The sequence below is a fragment of the Durotheca rogersii genome (genome assembly GCF_024521655.1).
Source record: "Durotheca rogersii strain YMJ 92031201 chromosome Unknown GGS23scaffold_3, whole genome shotgun sequence".
NCBI lineage: Eukaryota > Fungi > Ascomycota > Sordariomycetes > Xylariales > Xylariaceae > Durotheca > Durotheca rogersii.
The window spans coordinates 2,704,460-2,730,214 of NW_026251234.1; the positions used below are offsets into that span (position 1 = coordinate 2,704,460).

The 25,755-nt window shown below is 55.2% G+C and overlaps 7 protein-coding genes across 7 annotated transcripts; 2 read left to right on the top strand and 5 right to left on the bottom strand.

Annotated features, from left to right (window-relative positions):
- Positions 1–909: 909 nt before the first annotated feature.
- Positions 910–2,120, bottom strand: GGS23DRAFT_304990 (uncharacterized protein). The gene has a single exon (XM_051512747.1). The coding sequence runs from the start codon at positions 1,669–1,671 to the stop codon at positions 1,033–1,035; it is 639 nt and encodes a 212-aa protein (XP_051375790.1). The 5' UTR covers positions 1,672–2,120; the 3' UTR covers positions 910–1,032.
- An 817-nt stretch (positions 2,121–2,937) lies between these two features.
- On the bottom strand, positions 2,938–5,272 carry GGS23DRAFT_305135 (F-actin-capping protein subunit beta). The gene is made up of 4 exons (XM_051512748.1): positions 4,663–5,272; positions 4,103–4,500; positions 3,071–3,505; positions 2,938–3,019 (listed from the first exon to the last, which is right to left on the bottom strand). Exons 1-3 carry the CDS (start codon positions 4,692–4,694, stop codon positions 3,114–3,116), a joined length of 822 nt encoding a protein of 273 aa, XP_051375791.1. The 5' UTR covers positions 4,695–5,272; the 3' UTR covers positions 2,938–3,019; positions 3,071–3,113.
- A 1,036-nt stretch (positions 5,273–6,308) lies between these two features.
- GGS23DRAFT_304959 (uncharacterized protein) lies at positions 6,309–7,980 on the bottom strand. Its single transcript, XM_051512746.1, has 4 exons — positions 7,587–7,980; positions 7,240–7,527; positions 7,054–7,184; positions 6,309–6,990 (listed from the first exon to the last, which is right to left on the bottom strand). Exons 1-4 carry the CDS (start codon positions 7,861–7,863, stop codon positions 6,415–6,417), a joined length of 1,272 nt encoding a protein of 423 aa, XP_051375792.1. The 5' UTR covers positions 7,864–7,980; the 3' UTR covers positions 6,309–6,414.
- A 1,122-nt stretch (positions 7,981–9,102) lies between these two features.
- On the bottom strand, positions 9,103–12,500 carry GGS23DRAFT_553455 (autophagy-related protein 22). Its single transcript, XM_051515476.1, has 5 exons — positions 12,276–12,500; positions 11,600–12,028; positions 11,512–11,517; positions 9,570–11,351; positions 9,103–9,493 (listed from the first exon to the last, which is right to left on the bottom strand). The coding sequence occupies exons 2-4, from the start codon at positions 11,886–11,888 to the stop codon at positions 9,709–9,711; spliced, it is 1,938 nt and encodes a 645-aa protein (XP_051375793.1). The 5' UTR covers positions 11,889–12,028; positions 12,276–12,500; the 3' UTR covers positions 9,103–9,493; positions 9,570–9,708.
- Positions 12,501–14,587: 2,087 nt separating this feature from the next.
- GGS23DRAFT_305344 (family 10 xylanase) lies at positions 14,588–16,878 on the top strand. The gene is made up of 4 exons (XM_051512749.1): positions 14,588–15,486; positions 15,555–15,718; positions 15,888–16,164; positions 16,238–16,878. Exons 1-4 carry the CDS (start codon positions 15,037–15,039, stop codon positions 16,328–16,330), a joined length of 984 nt encoding a protein of 327 aa, XP_051375794.1. The 5' UTR covers positions 14,588–15,036; the 3' UTR covers positions 16,331–16,878.
- Positions 16,879–16,935: 57 nt separating this feature from the next.
- GGS23DRAFT_593816 (uncharacterized protein) lies at positions 16,936–17,539 on the bottom strand (the record flags this gene model as incomplete). The annotated part of the gene is made up of 2 exons (XM_051518078.1): positions 16,936–17,234; positions 17,395–17,539. 2 exons carry the CDS (start codon positions 17,537–17,539, stop codon positions 16,936–16,938), a joined length of 444 nt encoding a protein of 147 aa, XP_051375795.1.
- Positions 17,540–22,807: 5,268 nt separating this feature from the next.
- On the top strand, positions 22,808–25,308 carry GGS23DRAFT_603201 (uncharacterized protein; the record flags this gene model as incomplete). The annotated part of the gene is made up of 6 exons (XM_051519443.1): positions 22,808–22,922; positions 22,979–23,346; positions 23,437–23,815; positions 23,874–24,199; positions 24,270–24,356; positions 24,415–25,308. The coding sequence occupies 6 exons, from the start codon at positions 22,808–22,810 to the stop codon at positions 25,306–25,308; spliced, it is 2,169 nt and encodes a 722-aa protein (XP_051375796.1).
- Positions 25,309–25,755: the final 447 nt, after the last annotated feature.

A 25,755-nucleotide genomic window follows, 5' to 3' on the forward strand; every position in this document is an offset into this window, starting at 1 on the left:
GCGACGTCAAATGCCCCCGGACTTTGCGGATCGTCAGTATCAGATATCCGCTTTACGCTGACGCCCCTGCTCCTCGGGCCTGCATACACACGCACATACATGTACATACATACCTTGTGTAGGCCCGTGTGGGAGCGAGAGTCAGAAGAGAGAAGGGTGACAAGGGGGGAGGGGGGAGGAGAAGACCCACGCAGCCTTCGATACCCTCCCCCTCCCCGGCATCCGTACGCTTCATCCTTCCTACACCTCCAAGCCTCCCGCGGGTGGCCTTCCAGATTTTCTGCTAATTTGGACATGGCAATCGCCCAGCTCACGTCGCAGCGATATGATGTATAACCGGCCACCGCAGAGATAGCACATGATGACACCACCCTTGCAGTGCAGTCATAAGCACTACTGTCCCGAATATTCCAGGCCCATTCCAACTGAGCACCGAAAACGTCCTGCCGTGCAAGGTCATACTCATGACAGCGATGTCCTGGATCCTACTCCATTGGCCGTGCTGATTATGTACCCCCCCCGCCAACAGAAAATTCTCCTCGACGGCAGAAGTTGGCGACTTTGACTTCGGCCTTCGTGGCGGTCCAGTCAGTATCTGGCGTAGGCCTCCCCTGCGGCGGGGGACGAAGGGGCTACGGGCAGCGCCAACGTCTTGACAGCCAATCTCTTCCTCATTTGCGCAGACGTTCGGACAGGGGGGTTCTACTGGTCGGCCTCTGTGCGCCCTGCGCCTCCGAACCCCAACGAATAAACCCCCTATATGTAGTCGCCCGGATGCTCTCCCCATCACCCCAGGCTGAGGAACGGGCGGAACCCCCTTCTAGAAATGTTCTATGCAGCGTACATCATCCGGGGTGTCGTCAACCAGCAATCTGCTTGTTTGCTTCTCGTGTCTCGGGTCGCGCAGGACAGACTACATCTCAGACCACGCGCTATCCGAGGAGGACTGCTGGATATGCAGGAGAACCCCACGAGACGATAGGTACAATTTCCGACACGCGAGACAACGGCCAGCCCATTTGTCCTTTTCTACTACATCGGATAGTCTCCCCGGTGGCCGCGTGCACGATAGGGTGATCTCGGTATTCTAGAGAAACTCCATAATCTTCGCATATCATCTCGGAGGTGCTGACCAGACAGACGCTTTACTCGGGAACAACCGCCGGTGGCTAGCCGGTGGCTAATACATTCGACTACCACTTTGCGCGGCAGGATGGAACGAGATGGTGTCATATTGCCGGGATATCCTACAACATCCCAGACGCCTTCTTGGTCACCATGAGAGGGTTTTATGTCGCCGCTGGCTTTCCTCATTCGACCAAGTCTAGATCTCTCCAACTCGGACGCTGGTGTATAACAGGTATTCGTTGCTACTCTTTTTCTCATCAGCACCGACCCTCCCCCCCCCCCTCCCCCTCCCCCACCCTGGTTCATTCCATCGTCGATTGATTTTGGATGGAGATCATTGAGAATGTCTCGTCCGCCCAACGAGTCCCGTTTGACTTCCGTTTGCGATTCATCACAGAGCCTTGTTGGGCACGCGATAGGACTGTGTGCACTCGAACGAAAGGAAGAATTGTCGTATTTCCATACCATCCTGTCTGCCATCCCTGGTAACCCCTGAAGGGAAGAAGAGAAACAGATTCTCGGCCCGGAGTACGTAAGGATCATCGGTCGACTTGTATCCAACAATTTGATTCGCCTTTTCTCGGAGGGCGCGCAGGTTGCATGTTTTATTTACTATGCAGTGACGATGCTGCGGGAACGTGGTAGTGTTCCATCGCATTTCCGCTTTGCTGAGCACCTAGGAGAGAAATGTCATCAACCTCAAACCCTCCCCTATTCTCTCTACCCTACCCTACCCTGCCCCCCCTTTTGCTCTTTCTCTTTTTTTCTTTCTCTCGGAAATAACGCCTTCTAGACTTGCGCGTTCGAGGCTGCAGAATCTACAATAACCATCGATGGATAGCTAGCTAGGTCGGTCAGGAAGGTCATGCGAGTCATTCGGCGTTGCCACCCCCCCCCCCTTTTTTTTTCTTCTCTCTCCCCATCCTTCTACCAATATCACACATGCGCCTTAGACACGGCATCGTCCCTAGAAAAGAGTTTTTTTTAGACACACGCGCGCACAGTGAAACGAAGACGGGCCGGTCTAGGGTTTTCAGCGAGCAAAGCTCTCTCGAGCTACCTACCGCCCCTCCCGAATCCCCCCTTTTTCCTCTCAGTAGATGTGTAGTCTATCTATCTGGCCCGCCTGCCTGTCTGTCGTTTCGATGTCACCCTATGCCTGTTTTCTGTTTCCACCGTCGCCCGGAACGGCATCCGACGTGCCCTCTTCCCCCCACCCCCACCCCAGGGCTTTCCCGCCTGGGGTGATGATGACGATGATGAGGATGAGGATGGCTGTACGATCAGGCCCTGCGCGTCGTGCGTTCTCGTCCGAAGCCTCCGGAGCCCGGGAGAATTACGATAGAACTGCCCCCCCCCTCAAGTCGCTACCGCCGTCAGCCGTCGTCTGGGACCCTGGATGGGATGGCAAAGACGAGCGACGAACAGGCAAGGCTAAGTATCTTGGCTGCACGCGTCGATCGATCTTATAAGGCGGTGCTGTCAGAGTTCTTACGCTGCTCAACCCTGCTCTGTGCTAGAACGCCGGGTCCCATCGTACGATCAAGATCTTGTGGGGGAAGGGGTTCGTCAATCCCTTCCCCCCCCCCCTTTTTTTTTCAAGAATACGTAGGCAGGTAATGTTAGGGGAGCGAAACGGCCCACCGGAGAAACCTCGGCTCTTTCTGTACATACATTCGTCCATATACGCACACACATGCAATATACGGCCTGGGGGTGCTCGCCCCCCTGGATGGTCCACCGAGATACTCGGTCTCAGACATTTCCCTCTTCGAGACTCTACGTGCGGCTCGTCACCCCCCCGATCCAATGTTGCCGTGTAACTCCTGTCTATCGCCGTGATACTCTGTAGGTATGTTCTCGTCCTCCGTCCACCGAACTGTCTCTCCCCCTTGGGTGTGGTTACCTAAGGCCTAGACGGGAAGCAGCCTCTCTCACGTACCGTGCTTCGAGAGCGCCACTGGTGCGCGGGTCAACGTTCCCCGTCACCGCAGCATGCTGCCGATGATCTCCTTCTGGGCCTCCCGGTCCCTGGCGCCCTCGCTCAGGCTCCCGACGCTCCTCAGGTCGCCGACGACGTCCTTGGCCTTGCCGAAGTAGACCTCCTGCAGCAGGTTGCGCATCTTGAGCTCCATGTCCTCGACGAGCTTGCCGATGTTGGCGATCTGCTGCTCCTCCGTCTCGGCCGGCAGCTCGATCTCGATCTGGCGCGTCATGTTGCCCGACAGGTCCATCTCGCCGAGGCTGGCCGAGTTCGTGGACAGGGACAGGAGCACGGTCGAGGTGAGATTGTACTGCGTGAAGCGGGCCCGGTCGATGGCCTCGAAGACGTGGATCGAGTCCCAGGTGCCCTCGCTGGCGGCGCCCGGGGTGGCCACTAGAGGGTGCGGATGGCGGGTTAGCCCAGTACACGACGATTCCGCCAGCCGCGTTGCTAATCTATATTCGACGCCACTGGCCCCCGTCTGTGCGCTCGGCAGCCAATTGCTGCTGTCCTGGGTCTTATGTGTGAAATGCAAGATCTGTAACCCCCGATCCAGCTTAGATACCATGTGACGAGCCTTCCTCTCCTCTTTTCATCTTAACTCGATCTTAGATCTTATGTCTTGATACCTTGAGGCATGAAAAGCGCCGAGTGTCTTGGAATGTTCTCGGAAGGATATGGTTTCCCACATCTGCTTCCTCTAGCATCTACACCCAAATTGCCCGACCACCCCCTGGAGGAACCCCGGGAAGACACAAAATTGGCGAATGCAACAGCATACGAGCAATCTGGGACACCGCGAGATGCAGAGCGGTAGCTAGGCACTGAGACAGATGCATACGAAGATAGGTGGCAATAGCAGCGAGAACACGATGGTCGCACAGGCAAGCCAAGGATATAAAATAATAATAAAAAAGGTTAAGAAGGGCGAAGGTAAGGGAGGCCAAAGCGAGTAAGGGGAGGGAGGGGGCTAGCCGAGCTGGGACTCACCCTTCTTCAACAGAACGACGCCGGCGAAGCCGTCGTCGAGGTTCCAGAAGTAGACGCTGCTGACGCCGCCCTCGTAGTAGAGGTCGCGGTAGACGTCGAAGGCCTCGTTGGCGCGGACCTCCATCCGGCGGACCTTCTCGCTGGGGAGGGAGGGGGCGGCGGCTCCGGCTCCGGGGTCGAGCGGGGGGTCGAACTCGTTGCTCCAGGGGGAGCGGTAGCTGTCGCCGTCGCGGTTGTAGTCGCAGAGGAGGTAGTCGCGGCCGGTCTGGCGGCAGCGGCGGATGGCGAGGGGCTGGTCGACGGAGGAGAGCAGGTCCTCGGTAAGGTCGGGGGCGAGGCGGATGAGTGCACCGAGGTGCGCCGTCGTGTGCTTCGGGTTGAGGCGCCGGAGGAGGTCGCTGTTGCCGGCGTTGGAGGCGGTTAGCTCGGTAGGTAGATAGGCAGGCCATGCATGTAGCGAGGTGAGGGGTAGGTGTATACGCGTACGTGTGATGTATGAGGTTCGCGTAGAGAGCTTGTCGACAGGGCAAAAGACAAGAGAGCGGGGTGTGTATACATACAGGGCTGAGTCGAAGGGGTCGACAGCCGCCATGGTGAGCTGGGATTGGGCTTAGCCGGTATATGTATACCTATACGTCTAAGGCTAGGCAAGCCGGCGAGGAAGCAAAGGCGGAAGAGGGTTACGTGAGGGCGGGAGGGGGGCGGAAGGCCGACAAAGGGAATTCGGCAGAGAGCTAGATTTGGCGTCGTCGCTCACGGAGGCTGAAAGGAGAGTTTCGGACGAGCCGCTGTCGGGGTGGGTAGGGTAGGCGGAGGTAGGACTTGGCCGTGAAACGGTGGCTGGTGATGGCGGTCGGCAGTGTGGGTTCGATAGGCGTAAGGCTAAGAGGGGATAGGTTGGAAGAATGGATGGTGTTGTGGTATGAGTATGTGGTGGGGTGGGGGGTAAAGAAGGAGGGGGAGAAAGCCGTGAAGGCTACCTAACTTGCGATACGTACCTACCTATAGGAGAGGGCGTGGATGGTGGGGTTCGTGAAAAGTGGGGGAATTGAGGAGGGCAGACGGTTATCATAAGGTGGGAGTATTCCGTACGGCTAGGTACCTACCTCCTAGAGGTGAGTAGAGGAAGTATTCATGAGTACACCTGCTGAATAGGTACCTACCTGTTTAAGGTAGAGGTATGTAGTAGGTAGGTACATACCTACGTAGTGGAGTGGGACGCAAGGCGGGCGCGGCCTCAGCTAACATATGTAAGGTTTACGTGGTACCCAGGCAGGAATGCAGCCGGGTAAGGCAAGAACTCACGTCAGAGGCCCCGAAGCTATACTCTAAGCTTCAGCCACATCTACCAACCTCTCTCTATTCTTATCAAGGTTATTACACGTTGACGCCGTAGCTATTTCCCACCACATGCTTACCACAGGTACCTGTATAAGCAGCCACAGGCACACCGTCAACATTCACCACATATTCCCAACATGTTCACTTCTCTTCAGTTCGGCCCCCGTCGAAGCGTTCGTGTGCCGGCTAGGATGTTGCATCTGCTTTTTCCTTTTCGTAAAACTGCCTAGGTCCTGGCTACGTACATCGGATATTCCCGCCGCGATAAGTACGCAACTCTCAAACCTGTTACAGACTCATCTACTACACATTGGTTAGCTAGGTATGTAGCCACCGCAGGCGTCGCCGCATCCTCTGCTGGCCCCCCATCTTGACCCAGTACAGGACCCGACTTTCGTCTTTCGTGGGCTGAGCCGGTTGACAGAACCTCCCGTTACCTGACCTGCGGCAGGCGGCGTCTGGCGACTCGCCCACCGTAATTACCCCCGGTCCACCTTTCTCTCCAGTTGGTATAAAGAAAGACAGGTTGGTTAGTAATAACCAGTCAATGTTGTATGGTAGGCCAAAAATCGGGATTCCGGCTACTTTACACCTCTCCCCGCTTTCGTACGCGCCCAACTGTGTGCTGTTCTCCGAAGACGGAACGATGACAGCGACGACATCCAAAGTTTTTTTTTTCCTTACCCCATCCCAACCGCTCTTCGATCTGCTCACGCTAACAATGGCTCGAGTTCATCGAAGGGGAAGAAAAAGGAATTAATGGCTGACTGCAATAATGGTTATACCCCCGCAAGAAAAAATGCAGGGTATCGTAGTGTTCTCTCCTTCCCAGAACGCCGGGCAAGCAAATAACATCATCAACAAATTCGAGAAGGAAAAAAAAGACACGGTGACGTCGGTGGTATATACTTATCAAACCCAAGGTCACCGCCCTTGTATACTGAATACATTGCACTAGTGCTCGCATAATATCACTCAATCTCCTGCCCACAGATAAGACAGTAGAGTGGCTCTGTCCACGTCTTATCTCCGCCTGTAACGTCTCCCCGAATATCCGTGATTTCGAGCATTGGCGGGCTCGACTCGTTTAGGATGACCGCCTCGAAAAGTCCCTCGTACGGCTTAGCCGGCGGTTGGTCATCGGGCTCAGACCTACGTGGCCGCCCTCTCCGCTTTGGTTCCGAACTGCTCGCCACCGACACGCTGGCCCCGTTCTCCGCCTTAAACACGGGTAGGGGGTTCTCGACATCGGCCAGTTTTATCGTCGGATGCTCTTCTGGCTTGACGTCGATGGATTGCTCCGCCGTCTGCGCCGCGCCCGACTCGCTAGGACTCAGGGGTCGTCGAGCGCCATCCTCCCCTTCCTCCTCCTTCAACGGCGCGGGCTTGTGAGGTTTGTCGGTCCCTAGGCGCTTGAACGTTTTCATGAGACCTTCGTGGATCAGGCACTCGTCGTGGAGCCATTTCTTGCAGTCGTCGTTCGAGCAGCCGAACAATCGCTTGTCCGGATTCTCGGGCCGGTTACACTTGCAGCGCAGCTCAGCCGCCTGTGTACGCACTCCATTAGTTGGGGGGTTTAGGGAGTGAACGGGCACGAAGGCAAGACCTACCGAGAGCTCCATGCTGCGCACGTCGAAAGCCTGGCGCCAGTATAGTGCCGACTGTACTTCGTCCTCATTCGTCTCGTCCCATTGATGGACAGGAGCCGTGGCGGTGACGCTGACTACATTGATCACGTCCACTATTGCGTTGTTAGGGGAGCATTGTGAGCAGGGAGAACCACTATCGTGACGTACTGTGATTAGAAGCAATCAATTCGTTTGCGCCGTGGTACCATTGTCTTCCCTGGATCGATTTCTTCCCGTCCTGTGTCCCTGGTGGTAGCTCGTCCGGCCAATACATCCAATAGACGCGCGCGTAGACGTGATGCTCGTCGCTCGCTCGTATCTCCAGGATGCGCGCAACCCAGTCTTCGTCTGACCTCTTTCTGGGTTGGAGGGCCTCTCCCGGGTTCTTTTGACGTTCGATAGTGGAACTATTGGCGACGAATATGAAGCCCTCGCTCCAGTATTTAACGCCGTTAACTGATATCTCCCTCGTTAGAGGACGCGCAAAGGTAGTGAAGAGGAAACGGGGTACGTACGGACGAAACTGTTGTATCGGGTCATGTCCATCCATCTTTGATATGGCAGTACTTGGTAATGTCGGTCCATCGTGTTGTTCGGATCTTTGAATTTGCCCACCGGCGGGAAGGGCGAGGCTTGTAGCAAGATCTTAGGCTGAGGATGATCTTCCGACTCTTGCCGCCTGCGCTTCGCCTTCTTTTCCTTCTCGTTCGGGTTGGGATGGACCACGCTGAAGGGACATTCCGCCTGACTCTCCTCTATGTCTGGGCGTGGCCGCTTACGCGCAGTCGCCATCTTATAAAAATCCAATTGAAGCCTTGACCGGATATCGAGGCCGGCGCGAACCTCGACGCTTCGCGACGGGGACGGGTGGGAATACGAGACCGTATGCGGACGTCGAGCGCGCTGGAGAGGAGGGAGGGCGGCTTCGTCTATCGCAATCGGCAAGGGAGCAAGCACAATCGGAGGCTATTTAACAGCACGGGGAAGAAAGGCAACGTCAATATCGGCGTTATCTTATTGTTTGTAGATGGGAAGTTCAAGCTCGGTGGTATGGGATGAAGTTCGGACGGTTGTTGCGATTGAGGAAATTCGTCAGCCAGAAAACAGGCGTGGCGGGGAAGGGGGGAAATATCGGGCTGCTTGGCGCGTCTCTCTCTTATTCCCAAAGCTGTCCTGTGAAATTGCTACGGCTCCCGTTGGTCTGGCCGAGAATCACCCTATGGGTAGCAGCTTAAAGGCTTACCCCCCACGCGACCTGTAAACGGCAAAGTCGAGGAGACGACGAGGATGTGACGCAGACCGCCTCGGGTCGGGTACGAGAAGGCGATGACGGGGAGAGATAGGGAAATTTGAGATTATCACGAGAAAGACGTGAGGAAAGGAAGGTCGGAGAACGGGAAGGGAAAGGTCGGCGATGAATGGTTGCGATGGCGCGTTTCAATCCGTTCCGATTCTGCCGCTACCTGCACCTGCCTATAGCATAACTCAACGGTAACCTGCCACCCGACACTGCCGGAGATATGCGCTGCTGCTGGCAGGTAAGTACCTAGGAAGGGGGGAGAGCAGGAAAAAAAAAAAAAAGACAGGAGCGGAGGTCGGTTTGAAGCTACCAAAAGTGCTAGGACGAGACTACCCAACCTAGGAACCTGGGGGGCCCTCGGGTACCTAGGTACCTCCACACTGCATATGTGCATCCGTCTATACGTAGAGGTACCTAATGTATATATACACATATATATATCTGCCTGTATATACCTACCTAGGTATCTATGTATACAGATGCAATCACATATGTACATATACATACCTACCTTGGTACCGCATATACACGTGCGAGGGACCTAGGCACATAACATTACCTGCTGTAGGTACCTGGGAGGTAGGTAGGTACCTCCTATAGGTTAGTATCTGTCTCTCCTCACTGTAGGCTGTACCTCCTATTATCTCCTTACCTGACTCCCGTCGAAGCCGTTCGCCGGCGCGCCTAATCCCGGTCGGGAATTATGTAGTGCACTAGCTACCGTCAGCCATGTTAGCTAGGTAGGCACTTACAAATGTCCCTATAACGTTAAGCATGCCAACGCTTCTTAGTACGGCGATCATCCTTACATATGTCTATCTACTCCTTTCTGTCGACATAGGTATCTACTCATATGTGCTACTATACGTTGTACGTGTGAAGGCACATAACTTTTCATGAACACGTACGGGCCAGGACAGGACCCAGAGCACGTTACCAGCTTAGAAGAAGCTTCCATCTCCTCGCTGAGGTGCAGGTTACCAGGAGTACGCACAGCTTTCGCCGATGAGACCGTGTAAACATAACTAAGTCGGTGGCTGGCGACTATTGGTTTTAGCTCTATTAGTAAGCTTCCCGGGACCGTGTTATTGGTGCAACCAGTCTGCCAGGATAACTCGGCTCCTGGACAACATACAGTATCAATATACGTGTACACAATTTAGTCCAACTTCTGTATTGAAACACAAGTGTTGCTTACATTCCGAGAGGTCTTTACACCTATACATGCTCATTCTCATAATTCCCTATACTCATAGTCAACGCCGTCGCTATGCAAGATGGCCCCTCACGTGATAGGATGGAAAACATTACGCCCTGACCTGGTGGCCATCCACCTGCTACTCCTCGTCGCCGCTGTATGTGCCCAGCATCCGTTGGTTTTCGGGAGTATCGCGAGACGCGTCGACGTCGCTGTCTTCCCTGCTCTTGAATCCTTCGATCACTTCAGCCAATTTCTCTCCGTCGAACTTGCCGCGCTCGATATTGACGAAGTATAGGATCGGCGCCGGGATACCGACCAACGCCGCCAGAAACCAGAAGGCCGGACGGATGTCCCCAGAGGCGTCTATGATGGCTCCGACTATCACCGGGCCGAATACGCTCGAACCTTTGTCCGTAATGGCGTAAAGAGCATAGAACGCCGCCTCGGAACCAGGAGGAATCAGCTCACCATACAGGGAGCGGCAGTATGAACTGAGTCCGCCGAGAACTAGTCCATAGACGGCAGCCAACGGGTACATCTCCCACGGTCTTTGAAGTCCCAGGACTCCCCATTGCCGGACGAAGGGCAAGTAGCCGAGAAGGCCGTACAGGGGAATGGTTTCGAAAAGCGCGATGCAGCTCAGAATGGTTTGGTGTGGCTTCAGCTTGAAATGTTTCGAGACGAATGACCAACTGAACGCGCCCACGACGCCCGTTGTCGTAGATATAACGTTGATCATCCCTAGTGCCCACGGCTTCATGCCTAGTTCGGTCTTGGCGAATAAGATTGCCGTCGAAGACGTCGTTGCGATGGCATCGGAGATCAGAAACCAGGCGGCCAGGAACAGGACGATATCAACCAAGCGGCGCGCCAGCTTGACGGTCCGGTACAGGTTTCTCCAGGAAAAAGCTATGTACGAAAGCCAGGCGCGGATACCCTGGTTCGCGCCCCCTCCAAGAGGAGGCCCAGGCCTCGGTCGAAGCCATATCGCTGCCGGGATGGTGAAGATGGCCCACCATGCTCCAACGAAGCAAAGGACGACACGCTGGGACCAGATCGAGCTACCCATGCTCAGTAGGATCATGATCGAGATGCATTGCACGAACAAGGCAGCGCCGTAGCCGATTCCGATACCCTTTGAGGATATTTGTGTCGATAGTTGAAGCTCGATAGAAGTAATCTCTTCGTGGGTTGGCATTTGCTGTAGGTCATACCCATCGGAGCTATCGTCGTTTCGCGGCAGCAAGGCGCTCGTCGAATTGCTTAACCCATCCTCGGCAAGAGTCGGCGATGTGGAGAAGGAACGAGTCTCTTCCGCGTCATGGTGAAGGTCAAAGTCGTCAGGTAGGCCGGCCGTCGACTCCTGCAATTGCGGGTGATGGCGGACGAGGAGGGGGAGGAAGGAATTGAGGAGGACGAAAGACGCCCCGAAGGACGTGTTGGAGACGATGGCGAGTAATGCACCGAGGACGTATATCTCCTTGAAGATGAAGATATAGAACATGACAGAGATGCTTCCCACCCAGGCGAAGGTCAACAACAGCCGCTTTCGATAGTTGCCGTGATCGGCCGCACAGCTGATGCTAACCACCAGTAACGCCTGGAGCAGAACGCTGATGCTGAAGGTGTACATAGCGAAGCTTGCCGTGTTGATCTCGAACCCGACGACCGTAACGACACACGGCCCATGGGAATTATCGCCGCAGGGGGTATCGCGGTCGGAGAGGAGGACGCCATTTTCTCTAGCCAGGCTCTCTAGCAGGATGGGAATAAATGAAGCTGTCCAGCGTATGTAAGCGCAGATCGATAACGGAAAAAGAGAGGTATATGCTGTTTCTATATATAGGCACGACGTGCTATATCTAACCGTTCTCGACGTGACGGTGTACTGGGCTACCGAGCGGATGGGGTATTGGAGACGCAAGATACGGCTACTCACAGATTGCTGGTGATTGTCAGCACAAGTTTTGCGATGCTAGGGCAGAACAGCAGGCAATGGGGAGGAGCAAGGCTGGGAACGGACTGACCGCATATCACGTAGGTCTCGGCTGCGAAGGCGTACATGTACCAGCCGGCAAGCTCCTTGCTGCTGGTCGGACGCGTATCTTCGCCCGGATAGCGACCGGGCGGCAAGTCATCTTCGATGCTGTGGGTGGACGTCATTCTGCTGAAATCGGAGGAGGTCGAGCGTTCATCGTCGGCTTCGAAGGAGGAAGAATGGGAACGGAGCGAGTGCTTGGAGGCGATTGACTGGATTGAGAGTAATCGCGGGTTGGGAGGCGGGCGCCGAAACACGTCTTCGTTCCGCGGGACCATAATTAGACAGACGACAGGGAAATTGCTTTGATTAGGTATTCCTTCCCTAGGGGAAGGGAGGGGGGTCGGCTGACGAAATGACAGGCGTCGTGTAACACGAAGTACCTGACGAAACGGCCTGATGCCGCCTGGACCTTAACCTAACAGCCGACGTTAGCGGAAGGGTTAATGATCGGTGACGATCAACGATACATCACCCGAGAGAGCGAAGGTGAAGCGAGGTGAGGTAATGCACGGGCAGCTGACGCGAAGCCAGCCTGATATGAGGTAGGTAGGTAGAGGTAGGTAGGCAGGTAGGCAGGTAGGTAGAGGTAGGTATGCACACAGCGTCGGTCGGTATACCTACCCATAGCAAGCACACACGGCGGACGCGGGCATAGCACATACCTTTATAAACCGAACACCTTATCCACTGCCCATCCGAGTATTCGAGGTAAGATCGGCACGTTGGGCATCTGGAGGCTGGCGTTATTGACCTGGGCTCGGGTTAACTGATCAAAAATGAGAATGTATATACTTATGTATATGGGTATGTAGGTGTGTATATATGTGTATATATGTGTGTGTATATGTGTGTATATGTATATACACACCTACATGCATACGGGAGGTACCTACCTTAGGTGGGCACACATGAAAGTATGTCGACCCGCCTAGGCTTAGGTGGTGCTCCATGAAGGTGCTGTGCATATAAACCTACCTACAACAACTAGGAAGTGTCGATGGCCTCAAATCCCTGTCTGTGAAGGAAGTTGCACCTGGGCGGGTCCCGGGTTTCCCCAGCAAGGCGGCCAGACCTCCTCGAGTCTAGACAAGACTGCGTTTAACCAGCGATCCAAAGACCGCAATGCGTTGCGAACTCACTCACCTGCTGTGTCCAATCTTGCGAGCCCTGTCGCTCGGCGAATTGCTCTCTCTCTCTCTCTCTCTCTCTCTCTCTCTCTCTCTCTCTCTCTCTCTCTCTCTCTCTCTCTCTCTCTCTCTCTCGTCTGCCGGTCGACTTACGGGACGAATGCACTGGGCCTACTATATAACGCTCTCCCCCTTCGCGATACCACCATAAAACAAAATAAGAGCCGGTGCCACGATCGATGCAGGGACTTTCTCCAGCTAGGCTCCCTACGCCGTCCGTCTCTTCGAGGGTTGAGGCTGTGCCCTAGTCGACCTCGTATCGGAGCCGGAGCCGCACTGGTCACTGGGTGAATAGATGAATATACAGACGAGCAAATTGAATGACGGGCATATATACGACAGGGAAGTTGCCGGGCTCTATCTCTCTCTTCTACCGCGAAAAGACGACGACGGATCTCTGGCACTAACAGATACCCCGGGACCAGGCCATCCATCAATCTGCCGCCCTACCCTACCCCTCGTTTCTCCGTGGCCTAACGGTTCACGAACAGCGTCCCATGACGCTGCGGGGGAGGTGGGAGGCGAGGCTGAGACTGGAGATCGTCATTAGATCCTGTTCACTATACCTATAACGAGTGCGCTATCGGGGAATCCCCTAGCATTGAGTTGTAAAGGTTTGGTTGGTGTCAGAAGCGCAAGACGCGGTTGGTCCTCGAAGCCCAGTCGACGCTTCTTCCAGCTCCACACACCTACCTATAGCGTTGACGACGAAAGGCCAATGGAGGCCGACTTGGTCGACTGCATGGCGCCCTGCCACTAGCATTTTTGCTCCGTTGCGATTGCGATTCACAGAGTTGATCACACGAGACGCTAATTCACACGCATGTACAACGCACATATATAGGTACCTAGGTACCTACCTATGTGTAGGTATAAGTCACGTCGCGAATCATTTTTCTAGCCACATGCCAATCCCTGTAGGGGCAAGATTCTCAACCGAGAGTTGGACCTGAGCACTCTTCCCCTAACTAGTAGGTGAACCAAGCGAAGCTAAGCTTTTTTTACATGGCCATATTCGTCCCATTAACCTGTTATAGAGCCAAACAAGGCGAGGTTCGATTCGGCCCCCATTCCGACTCTAATACGGGCCCTCGTCTCTTCTTTGCTCCGTAGGACCGTAGGATTCGAGCGTGCCTGAGATCGGAAGCGTTCATGCTTACATGGCCAGGCTTGACTAGTTGGAGCCGCAGGCGACGCAAACTGAGATTGGCGAATGTTACGCTCCCAGTTGCCCAGTTCTCTCTTGAAGCTACCTGCGTCCAGCTGCATCCACTACGCGGGCTGTTCCCTTCTATAGCCTATATGCAACCTCCCATTATATGCTACTACGTATGATTACGAGAGCCCCGACGCCCTCTAAACCACGTGGTGGCTGGGACCTGATCTCTCCGAATCTTACGGCTCTCGGCAGTCTGTGCTCTCGTGACCGAGTTGAGGTTGCTCGACCTTACCCTCTTAGCAAGTGGTTTAACCCCGAGGTGAGAACACATCGTGACTAAATAATTGAGAACCTACCTTAGCAATATCGTTCTCCGGGGCGGGTCAGAGGTATGTGGCTCCTCCGTGGACATGTATAGTCTTGCCAGCTACGCGCCTCATGACGAACACTCAAGCAGACGAGAGAGCGATGAGAGGCGCGCTTAGGATCACGCTTCTACCCTTAATTGGCACTTTGTCTCGGAACACCGAACCCGAGCATTTTCTATCAGAAAATTCACCCCTTACGATATACAGCGGCAACATCTATATTCATCACTAGCATTGACTTTAGGCTATTCTCGTACCATGCACACCCTTTCACGGGCCCATCGAGTTCTTGTACTAGAACAGGACTTCTGCCTTGTGTTTTATCAAGTTCTGCGACATATCCCTTATTGGTCACTCCGGGCCCCTGCCCCAGATTCCCCCTCAATTTTTGTTCTATTCATGTTGCTCGGAGAGATGGAAAAGGCTCCCTCTTTCAACCGTGAGGACATCTCAGTCTTAGGCATTTACCACCATGTTGCCCCTATTTTACCGCTGCCAGGCAGCCGAAGAACTACTTTGTTGGATATGACCGTGGAACCCAGTCTAGGCCTACCTACCTCGGGCGTGATCTTCCGTACCCCTTGATCGGCGACTATAAAGCTGAGGGACGTGACTGCTTCACAGTTGCTATGCCGCCCTGGCCTTTAAAGCATCGCTAAGCCCTCACCAAATACCCAAGTACTCAACCGCCTTGACGGAACTGGCTACGATGAAGTCTACTCTCCTGTTTCTGCTTGCCCCCTTGACTGCTCTTGGCGCCCCGGCAGAGCTCGCCGGGAGACAGGCAGCGGAAAGCATAGACACGCTCATCAAGGCTAAGGGAAAGCTGTATTACGGAACATGCACTGACCAGAACCGTCTGTCCACTGGCAGGTCTGCCGATATCATCAAGGCGAACTTCGGCCAGGTGACTCCTGAGAACAGCATGAAATGGGATGCTACCGAGCCCTCCGAGGGCCGGTTCAACTTCGCCCAGGCTGACTACCTCGTCGACTGGGCCGTGGCGAACAACAAGACCATCCGCGGCCACACTCTCTGCTGGCACTCGCAACTCCCGGGCTGGGTATCGCAGGTCAGAGACAAGCAAAAGCTGACCCAGGTCCTTCAGAACCACGTCACTACCCTTGTTTCGCGGTACAAGGGCAAGATCTACGCCTGGGTGCGTCCCGTCGTGCAGACATGCACGGATTCCCCGGCTCCTGAGCACCGGACTAACCCCATCGGCAGGATGTCGTGAACGAAATTTTTAACGAGGACGGCTCTCTCCGACAGTCCGTCTTTTCTCAGGTTCTCGGCGAGGATTTTGTCCGCATCGCCTTCGAAGCTGCCCGCGCGGCCGACCCCGACACCAAGTTGTACATCAACGACTACAACCTGGACCAGCCAAACGCGTGCGTAGATTCCCCAAGACCGTTCATGCGTCTCCTTCCTCTTATTACTAGGCATATATATGCACTTCCCGGAGATGGCTTCGGGGCAATGGTGGCGAAGAACGGGGGCTCGCTTGATATGTGACGTATATATGGTAACTGAAGAAGGCTAACTAGCATTGGGATGTAGTGGCAAGGTCACTAGGGGCATGGTTGACCACGTCAAGAAATGGCTCGCCGCCGGCGTCCCCATCGACGGCATCGGAAGCCAGGCCCACCTAACGGGTGGTCTCGCTAACCAAGCTGAGGCCACTATCAAGGCTCTGGCCGCCGCTGGCGTCGATGAGGTTGCTTTCACCGAAGTCGACATCCAGGGGGCTCCCGCCAACGACTATGCCACCCTCACCAAGGCCTGCCTCAACGAGCCCAAATGCGTCGGCATCACCGTCTGGGGCGTCCGCGACCCTGTAAGAAACAACCCCCCCCCTATTGCCGATGCCGCATTTCGATAGAGTCGCATGCTGAATAGATGATACACAGGACTCGTGGAGGGCTAGTACCAACCCTCTGCTATTTGACAGCGGCTTCAACCCCAAGCCCGCGTACACCGCTATCGTCAACGCGCTCAAATAAACGGTTCGGAGAACAAATAAGCCAATGAATAGCGTACCGATGGTAGTCTATGATCGGTCATGAACATATGGGGATTCGGGAGGAGAGGCTTGAGATCTCAAGGCCTACCTAGCTGTATATACTGTCAGACTATATATACTTATATATATGTGTGTATCATACATGGGCAACACATAATAATAGTGGCACCACCAACCCGAAACAAAATCAAATTGTGGGAGAATGCGAGGGGGTAAGAAGCCACGGCAGTTCAAGCTGAACTGGAGGCTCCATAGCATTTAGCTGCTAGCAAAGGTAGGAAATCAGAGCTGTAGGTATGTATGTAGATATATCGAAACGCGGAAAACAAACCCTACCCTCCCCTCCCTCTCCTTCGTCCGTCGTACTCTGAACTAGATAGGTATAGAACAGAGACGAAAGGGAGCTAAAAGGAAAGGAGAGAGTTTATTCAGTGTCGAATTAAACCACCTCTCACCGCCGCGACCCAGCCTCAAATTAATCCTGTGTCTCTCGCCCTACCCACCCTACCCACTCCCCTCATCCCCATTATCATTCCTCCCCCTCCCCCTCCCCCTCCTGCTCTCAACTCCGTCCCCTGGCTCCCCCTATTTCCTGAACACGCTGAAGATCTTGTGCTTGAGCTTATCGGCGAGACCCTGGTTCGAGGGCGCGTTGGACGCTGTGGTGGGGGCGGTCGTTGCGGTGGAAGTGGCGGCGGCGGCGGCCTCCTTAGCCTCCTGCGGCGACTTCTGGTGCTCGGCGGCGAGGTGGATGTTGGCGGCGCCGCCGCGGCCGACGTGGTAGTCGCCGTCCTGGGAGACGCGGGTGGCCTCGGCGGGGATGACCTCGCGGTCGGCGCGCGTGGGGGAGGCAGGCGTTGAGACGTCGGCGATGTTGGCTGCGCCTGTATTTTTTTTTTTCCCACCCGGGGGGGGGTTGGAGTTAGAAAGGGGGATCTGTGGGTACGATATCGGAATGAGGACGGGGGGACGGGAGAGGAGGGTGAGTCAATTGGGGGAGGGGAGAGGGGAGAAGCTAGAGAGAAGAGAAGGGCGGCATCTTACCTCCTCGGCCGGTGCTGAAGGCGCCGTCGCCGTGGCTGCCCACCTGGCCCAGGCGCACGATCTCGCCGTCGACGTACTTGGTGTCGTCGGGGTTGATGTTGCCGGCCCCGCCGCGGCCGTGGGATACTTCGGGTGCGCCCGTCATCCTCGGATCTGCGCTGTCTGCGACCAGTAGGTGTGAGCCTGCTAGCCCACTCGCTGCCGGGCTACGCGCGAGCGGCCCGTGGTTGTGGCGGAATGGGGAGGGGTGGGGAGGGCGAGTGGAGGGAAAGTCGCATGCGGCGATGGGAGCGCTGGCGGTGGCCGCGATCCGTCCTCGTCGAGCCGACAGGTAGCGAATGAATTATTGGGGCGGATTTCCCCGCGGACGGGGACGGAGAGACGTGGCATTGAGGAATGGGGCACTCGGCCACTCACCTGGATTTGGCTGTATGGTGTCTCTGGCTGTGTCGAAGTAGGTGTTGAAGTTTGAGGTGTGGTGGATGGCTGGATGATGAGGATGTGTAAGGATGTAACTAAAGGTAGGACTGGATTTTCCTTTTGACAACCACATCGACGTATTATGGCAGGTAGGTACCTATGTTGGTAGGTACCTACCTCCTATCTACCTACGTCCTACTCTTCGAACAGGTACCTACCTCTACAACTCCGACCCTAGGCTAGGTTACCTGGTTGCCTACGGTGACCTCTCCAGCCGTGCTCCCACCTCCTTCGCACGCGCGGGCCCGTTCGAGTCACCAAGTGGACAGCGCCTCTGCCCGCCCGCCCTGATGAGCATCGTCTGACATTTTTTGCCTTCTACTTCTAACCTCACTTACCACACATACGATGTCACTGACACATAATACCTACGCCCATACGCCGGCGACGTATCCCCGCTTCCTACCCACGCGCACCACACGACCTATCAGTGCTAAGCAGTGAGCAATTATCGATAGTCATAACAACAATACCTAATACCCTCCTACCTAGGCCCAAGCAGAGGCCCACAATGTGTCGCCTCTAGCGAGCTTGGGTGTTGGCTAGCGAGCTGTCCTTATCAAAGTTGGTAGAGCGAACATCTCGAGGCTCTCGCAGCAGCCCCCGTAACCTTCACCTCCATCGTATCTTCCCAGAGTGATGGTACCAGCTGTGCACGCAGGTCGTTATATTCAGCAGATGCCTGCGTAGACCCCCAATCGACGAGCTGCCTCGGCCTCGTTATGCCGCCTCAGCGGCTGGATATCGCCTCGTATCATTGGTTTTCAGCTCCGTCGCAACGTGCGTGCCCTCTCGCATCCTCCCTACTCAGTAGGTATGTAAATACAGCTTATCGCCGTCGACTTGTTCACTGACGTAATTCCCCATTCTCATCCAATGATAAGATGCGCAGCTGCCATTGGCTCCGAATCGACCCCCGTAGGTCCCGCTAGCAGCTGCCAAGCTAAATAGTGTCTGGCCCCTACTTCACCGAGATAAGAGCAGGTGATGATTTGATAGGTAACTCCGCCCGTGATTACCTAAGGGAACTGGGTGCGTGGCTTAGATCAGGCTCCTAGAACAGGAACGGGGCCATTGCCTCTCTCTTTTTCGGTCTACTTCTCAACTGCCTGTTTTTTCCTTCTTCATGCAGACAAAATCCTCTTGCCGCCTCGTGCCGGGTGCCGGGCTGACTTCGGGCCTAGCCTGGGCAATAAGAAGGCGACGACATCGATCCTTGGCGACCGAGTCTCGCCGATAATACGCTGAATTTCCTGCTTGATCCAGACTCACCGAGCTAGGTACGGTAGTTTCAACGTCTCGCCTTACCACCTGCACATGCTCCCGCTTTAATCACGCATCGCCGCCTAGAATGACCTGTCGAGGACAGATGCCCTAGTGATCTACGCATGCTTCCATGCGTCAGACCCCTGCCCCACCCGGGGCCGGCCCTATGGGATGTCGCGAGCCACCGTTCCCCTCGAGTTGCGCAAGGCTGCAGCCCGCGTCGCGAGGCAGGCTGCCATGCCTGAGGTGCCAGGCCCGTCCGACGGTGTGGAGTCTACAGGCTTAACCTGCCTCCTCCTTCGGTGATGCGGGAGGTTGCCGGCTTTATATTCGTCAGGAGGACGAGGGGACGTGGCCGGATCCTAGCGCTAGGTACCTACCTAGATATGCCTACTTACCTACCTACCGAGGAAGCTGCCCGAGGATCCTCATGTGTACCTCATCGTCCTCGCCATGCCACATCAGCGTCATCATCTACTAGGCGGTGCAACTCCGGCGGCACTCGGCGAATCCTAGCCTGCGGCTTTTGGTTTTGTTATTTGTCGCCGTTTGTATTCCTCGGTGAACATCAATGAGGATGGGCAGGGCAATCCCGCAGTGATTTTGGAGATAAATGCCTCACATCTAGCGACCGCCTCGCGTATATGAAATGAGGGTTCAGGATATGTGCCCGTATATCCCGTCCACGTTGTCAAAGGGGGGTTGCCACCTACCTGTTGTCGGCTTCGGTGAGGTTTTCTACTGGCAGCTCCATGGATAGCGTGATCTCTACTCCGTCTGGTGTAACCATGATCGTGTAACCATCGCGAGAGAGGCTTACCAGGCAGAACCCGAATTTACCATACACCAAGGGAGGGGTGACGGCTTGGCTCGACAGATCTCCTGAACCGCCCCCGGCAATGTCCTATATTCCGGTGCGTCTCGAGCCTAGTAAACATAGGCAGCAACAGTTTACTGTAGTGCCAGTGGTTAGATTGCTAAAGGTCTCGATGGTCTCTCCAGCATGGGGTCGTAAGGAGGGTGGGTTATTGGACTGTGGTGACGCATATCGAAGTCGTGGGGGACTCTTCTAAGTCAAGCGAGCATCCAGACTCAGTTCCAGTATTCGGTCCAGTTTTTAACAAATGTTACGCTTGCGGATCCTCGGCCAATCTAGATCCCGCCAGCCTCCATCGACCCGGAGCCAGCACATAGGTATATGCTCTATCAGGAAACAGATATTAGAACATTCGATGGTGTCGCGTAGCACTAGGTCGGCGGCAAGCCGACCTTTGGAGACTAGTTAGGATAACAGCATACGCCGCAAGGAAAGGTACATTATCCAATCCTGGCCACGTTCCCCTGGTAGAGACAACTCCGGGGTTACCTCAATGTGCCTACGCTTTCCTAGCAGATGCGATGTATCCATCGATGGGCGCGTCAAATGAAGCGAGAATATGTACCTGCCGAACGCCTTTTTATTTTATTTTTTCGTGCCAGCAGAGGAGGAGAGAGAGGGAGAGCAGGGGAGAGAAAGCTGCACTCCTGCCGCCACGATGGTGGCATTCCCAACCGTGATATCTAAATTTCGACACGGACCCCCAAGCGGAATGAGTGATTCACGCCGATGGGCACCTACCTCGCTTATCCGGTCCAGATGCTAGACGGCTCGGGGCAGCGTGCGCACATGTAGTCGTTGACGAAAGAGGCTCGAAGGTGATTTGCCTGTCGTCGTATGCCCATACGGCCAGCACGGCGGAGGGCGCGTTGGCGGACTTGCGGACGGGGGCTAGAGCTTATACGGTGCATGCGAATGTAGGTAACTCGACGTGCCTGCTATGCACATACCCCTCTCTTCCCGACCTGAGGAGACGGGGGACGTTGAGCTCTACGTGTAGCCTAAACCTAGAGCCCGCGTCCGTCTAGCGCGTGCATATAGTACGGGACTGAGTGGTGATTGTTCCAAAGTTGCAGGTTCTAACAACGGAGAGAGTATCTCCACCCCCATCGAGAACCCCCCCGCGTAGTACTAGCCAACGAGTGCCGGAGCTAGCCGGAAGCTAGCACTTCCCAGCTGTGGGGAAAAGGTGGGAGGGGGTGTGGGGGAAAGGGGGTGGGGTCAGCATCGACGGTGGTATAGCCTATCCGTAACCTATACCGACCCCAACCTAGACCCGGCTGAGCTATGCAGGCTAAGGTTGAAATATCCTGTTTCCCCTCCCCCTCTCTTTCCTTTTTTTCCTCCTGTTGTCACCGAGTGATGGAGGAGAGAGGAGGAGGGAGAGGGCAGGAGACCTGTCTAAGTATACATACCTACACTTATATGTAGGTATATTACATACCTACCCATATGTATATGCCTAGGGTGACGCATATGTGTATGCATGTCTTATCCGCGCCACGACGCTGCCGCGGGTCGGGGTTGCAACGCGCCAAGGGGCCGAGCGGAGGGCTCGAAAGGGACCCAACGATGCACGGCGGGTCGGGCGAGGTGGTACCTACGGGAAGCAATGCAATGCCGTATCCAGGAACACCCTCGTCCTCCATCAGAGCGCCACCTCCGTAGTTCCGTGCCGCTAGCGGAATGGAAATTTGCTGCTCGCCTGAAGCGGAAACACACTGTCTACATCAAGGGGGGGAGGTACCTGCCTACCTAGGTATCTACCTATCTCTAGGTACTATAGGAGGTAGATACCTTGAGCTGTCTTACCTCCAATCAGTAGGTTACTTAACGAAGGATAGGTTCGGTTCCTAACAGCGCTACTTGGTAGTCTTCGCTAGGTAGGTATTTACCTCTAGCTCATCTACCTCCTAGAGGTAGGTACCTAGGTAGATACCTCTTAGACACAGCGGCAGGTGTCTAAGCTCCTACCTCCAACCTGCGTTCGGTACTTGGCACCTCACCTCCCCGCGCCAGGCAGTACTTACCTAGGTACCTAGGCAGTTGCTTCATGCCCACCTAGGTGAAAGTACCGACTCGGCTCACATCTTCCCTCGCATGCCGTATTATGTTGTGTTGTAGTGTTACCCACCCAGCATACCTACCTATGTACCTCCCTACCCTTTGGTGCATACCGCTTGGAGCTGGCCGAGCTGCTACTCTCTCTCTTTCTCTCTCTTTGTTTCTCTTTGTCTCTCTCTTCCTCTTCCTCTTCCTCCTCCTCCTCCTCCTCCCCTCTCTCTATCTCTCTCCTCCCTCTCCCCGTCGCCTCCTTTATCTAGGCGAGGCAGGCTGACGGCCGTCGATGGTGCCTACGTACGTGCAGCCTCATCGACGACACCGCCATCCCGGAACCGCCCGTTGGCGTTACAGGGGGAGAGGAAGAAGGGGGGAAGAGACAGCCCATATACGCGCCCGACACATGCCATGCTACCCTCGCCTGCATATACGTATATGTATGCCCGGCACACCCGGTCTGCCTGCCCGCCGCCTTAGATGCTGCCCCTGTAGACAGACAGCCGTTTCCGGGCTTGGCTGGGCTTCTTCTCGTATCTGGTCCCGAGGTGCTAGATAACTAACACAGGCTTCACACATGCAGCACAACATTATAAACCTCCCTCCCATCCTTCCTCAGTGCATCGTTGAACCCTCGCTCCCCCCGCTATTACGGCATCGTGTCGTCGACTAGCACTTCCAACACGTAGCCTACAGCACGGATAGCTTTCCCATGCTGCCTCAGCTCGCTCCATGGGCTCACTCGTAGTCAGGGCATGCCTTGCCCTCTCCCTCCTTACCTCTAGCTTTTCGTTTCCGCACGGCCCGTCCGCAAGGAAGCTTCGGCAGGCTAGAGACACCCCCGCCCGTGAGTCCGCTCGTGTGTGTGGAATCCCTCCATTACGTTAACTCGTGCGTGACAAGTCGTCCAGCCGATATACCGGCCTTTCCCACTCGGGTCGATCAAGCCGCGGGGATGGTTCAAAGACCAATTGACCCTGGAAGGCCTCGGGCTTGCCGGCAACCTGTTCGACTTCTACCGCTTTGTCCGTGATTCTATGTGGCTAGGCGGTTCGTCTGAGTATTCTACTCTTCACGAATCTTCTCCGTATTGGTTCAATGGCCTCGTGCCCCTGGCCTTCGGGTTGGACGATTCGAGGCTTCAGCGACAGGTCTTCTCATACCTGGATTACGTTCTTGACCACCAGCAGAGCGATGGCTGGTTCGGGCCCGAGACCACCCGTCAGACCCGAGGCTTATGGGCCCGCTGCTACTTCTTGCTCGGGCTCATGGTATGTTCCGCTTCTTTTGTATTCTTCTATTGCCGGCGATTTAAAAGCACCAGCTAAAGGTTTCCTGGCTAATCGGAATTTCCTTTCCAGCAATATGCCCAGGCCGATGCTTTGCTGAGGGATAGGATCGTGGATTCCATGCATCGATATGTCCAGCTCGCTCACAGCATGCTGAAAGACAACTTCACTGGCCTAATCCCTAAACAGGGTGACGAATTCGATGGGAGCGGATGGGGCCCTATGAGGGCCCATGAGATGCATATCCCGCTTCAATGGCTGTACGAAGAGCATCCTAGAAACAACTCGCAGATCATCTGGGAGACCCTGGAGCTCATGATTGAAGGAAGCGCAAAAGCTGGCGCCGACTGGAGAACGTATTGGGTAAAAGGAGTATACCCAGAGGTCATATACGACCCCCAACACCCACCCTATCATAGATTATTCAATCACGGTGTCAACGTGGCAGAAGGTTATAGTCTCACTCACGTAACGTGTCTCACGAAATATTGACTCACCAATGCGATCAGGCCTTCGCTATCCTCTGGCGATATACCGCATGACCCACGATGATTCATTAAGGACGCAGACCAGGACCGCGGTAGATCTGCTAGCACAGTACCACAAATCCTTGGCCGGCACGATCATCGCGGACGAATTTGTCACCGACCTGAACCCAAGCCGAGGCGCAGAATTGTGCACAGCTGCGGAGTTGGCATTCTCTATGGCTTACATTTATCAGTACCTAGGCGACAACGATTTGGCAGACTGGGCCGAACAGGTCACATTCAACGCCGTGCCGGCGTCCATCTTCCCAGACTGGTGGTCACACCAATATGTGCAGCAGGAGAACCAGGTAGGCAAGGGGACTTCCAAAAGGGACAGAATCTCAACAACTGACATGGAAAAAACCAAAAAAAAAATAGCCCTGGTCCCGCAATCTGTCCGTATATCCCGAGATGTGGTCGAATGTGGGTTCTCACGGGAATGTATTTGGACTAGAACCTGACTACGTAAGTAACATCTTCGTCCTTCGTCCACGTAGGCATCGTTTGCTAAACCGGCTAATAGCCCTGCTGTACCGTGAATCACCCTCAAGCCTACCCTAAGTTCCTCGCAAATTCGTTTGCTCTTACTGAGGACGGTGGGATCGCTCATATTCTGCTCTCACCCGGAAGCGTCGCTACTTCGCTAGGAAGCAACCAAGTGAAGATTGATGTCGATACGGCCTACCCATTCGGACACAGTCTAAGATACACGATAACGGCGAATGACGAATTCACGTTCTACGTGCGGATCCCGGGCTGGGCTGACGACAAGTCGAGCACCATTATCGGGGGTACATACGAACAGCCCCAGCCTCTCTCGCCGTCGGATAAGGGGCTCCAGAAGGTCCGGGTCGGCAAAGGTCTGAGCTCCTTAACCGTCAACCTGGATACGCAGCCGCGTGTAGTCACCCGGGCAAACAACACAGCGGCCGTGTACTACGGCGCGTTGCTGTACAGCCTCGCTATCGACACGCGCGTGACCGAGGTGCCGTTGGTCGCGTATGACGGTGGGGAGGTCCCGTTCTCGAGCACGACACCCCATACGCATGACCACGAGATCGAGCCGACGAGCACGTGGAACGTGGCCATAGACCCGTCGCAGATCAAGGTGGTACGCGCCAGAAACGCGGGCCAAAACGGCGACGGCGACGCCGCGGCCCCGGACGCGCCCCTGAGCAACCCAGTCTGGGACATCGGCGGCTCGCCTGTCGAGCTCCGCGTCGCAGCCGTCGAGATCGACTGGCCGCTCGCGTTCGACTCGGCGGCGGACCCACCCCTGGAGCCTAGAGTGACGGGGAAACCGTTCGCCGCGCGCTTCGTACCCTTCGGCAGCGCCAAGATCCACATGGCGCACCTGCCGGTCGTCCAGCTCGCCAAGGTGGACCTGGACGCGGCGGAGAAGGAAGGGGGGAGGTGATAAAGGCGGGGTGGGTAGAGGATAGGTAGATGGGATGAAGGGAAAAGGGGAGAGACGGTGGACGATGACGGGTTGTGCTGTCGTAACGGGTGAATGAGATGGCTGAAATGAGAACGAGAGAGCAAGCGTGGCATAAGAAACGGGGACCAGCGGGCAACTCGATTGTCGGGAAGATGTATAGGAATGTACACGTGCGGTGCAGATAGGATTAGAGGATCTCGTTGGAAATACCTATATGCCGCATAGCCCTCCGGCATAACGCCTGCATCTGACGATTGTCGTCGAGTGGTTTTCTTTTCTCGGTGGGAGAGAGGAGGGATGAGCTTTGGGGCCGTTCTGTAACCTGCTCGGGGAGGAATAGGGGTAGTTGGGGATATCGTCTCTAGGCCACCCTCCTCGTTCTCTCCCGCCCTGAACCTTTTCCTTTCCTTTCTCTCTTTTTTTCTA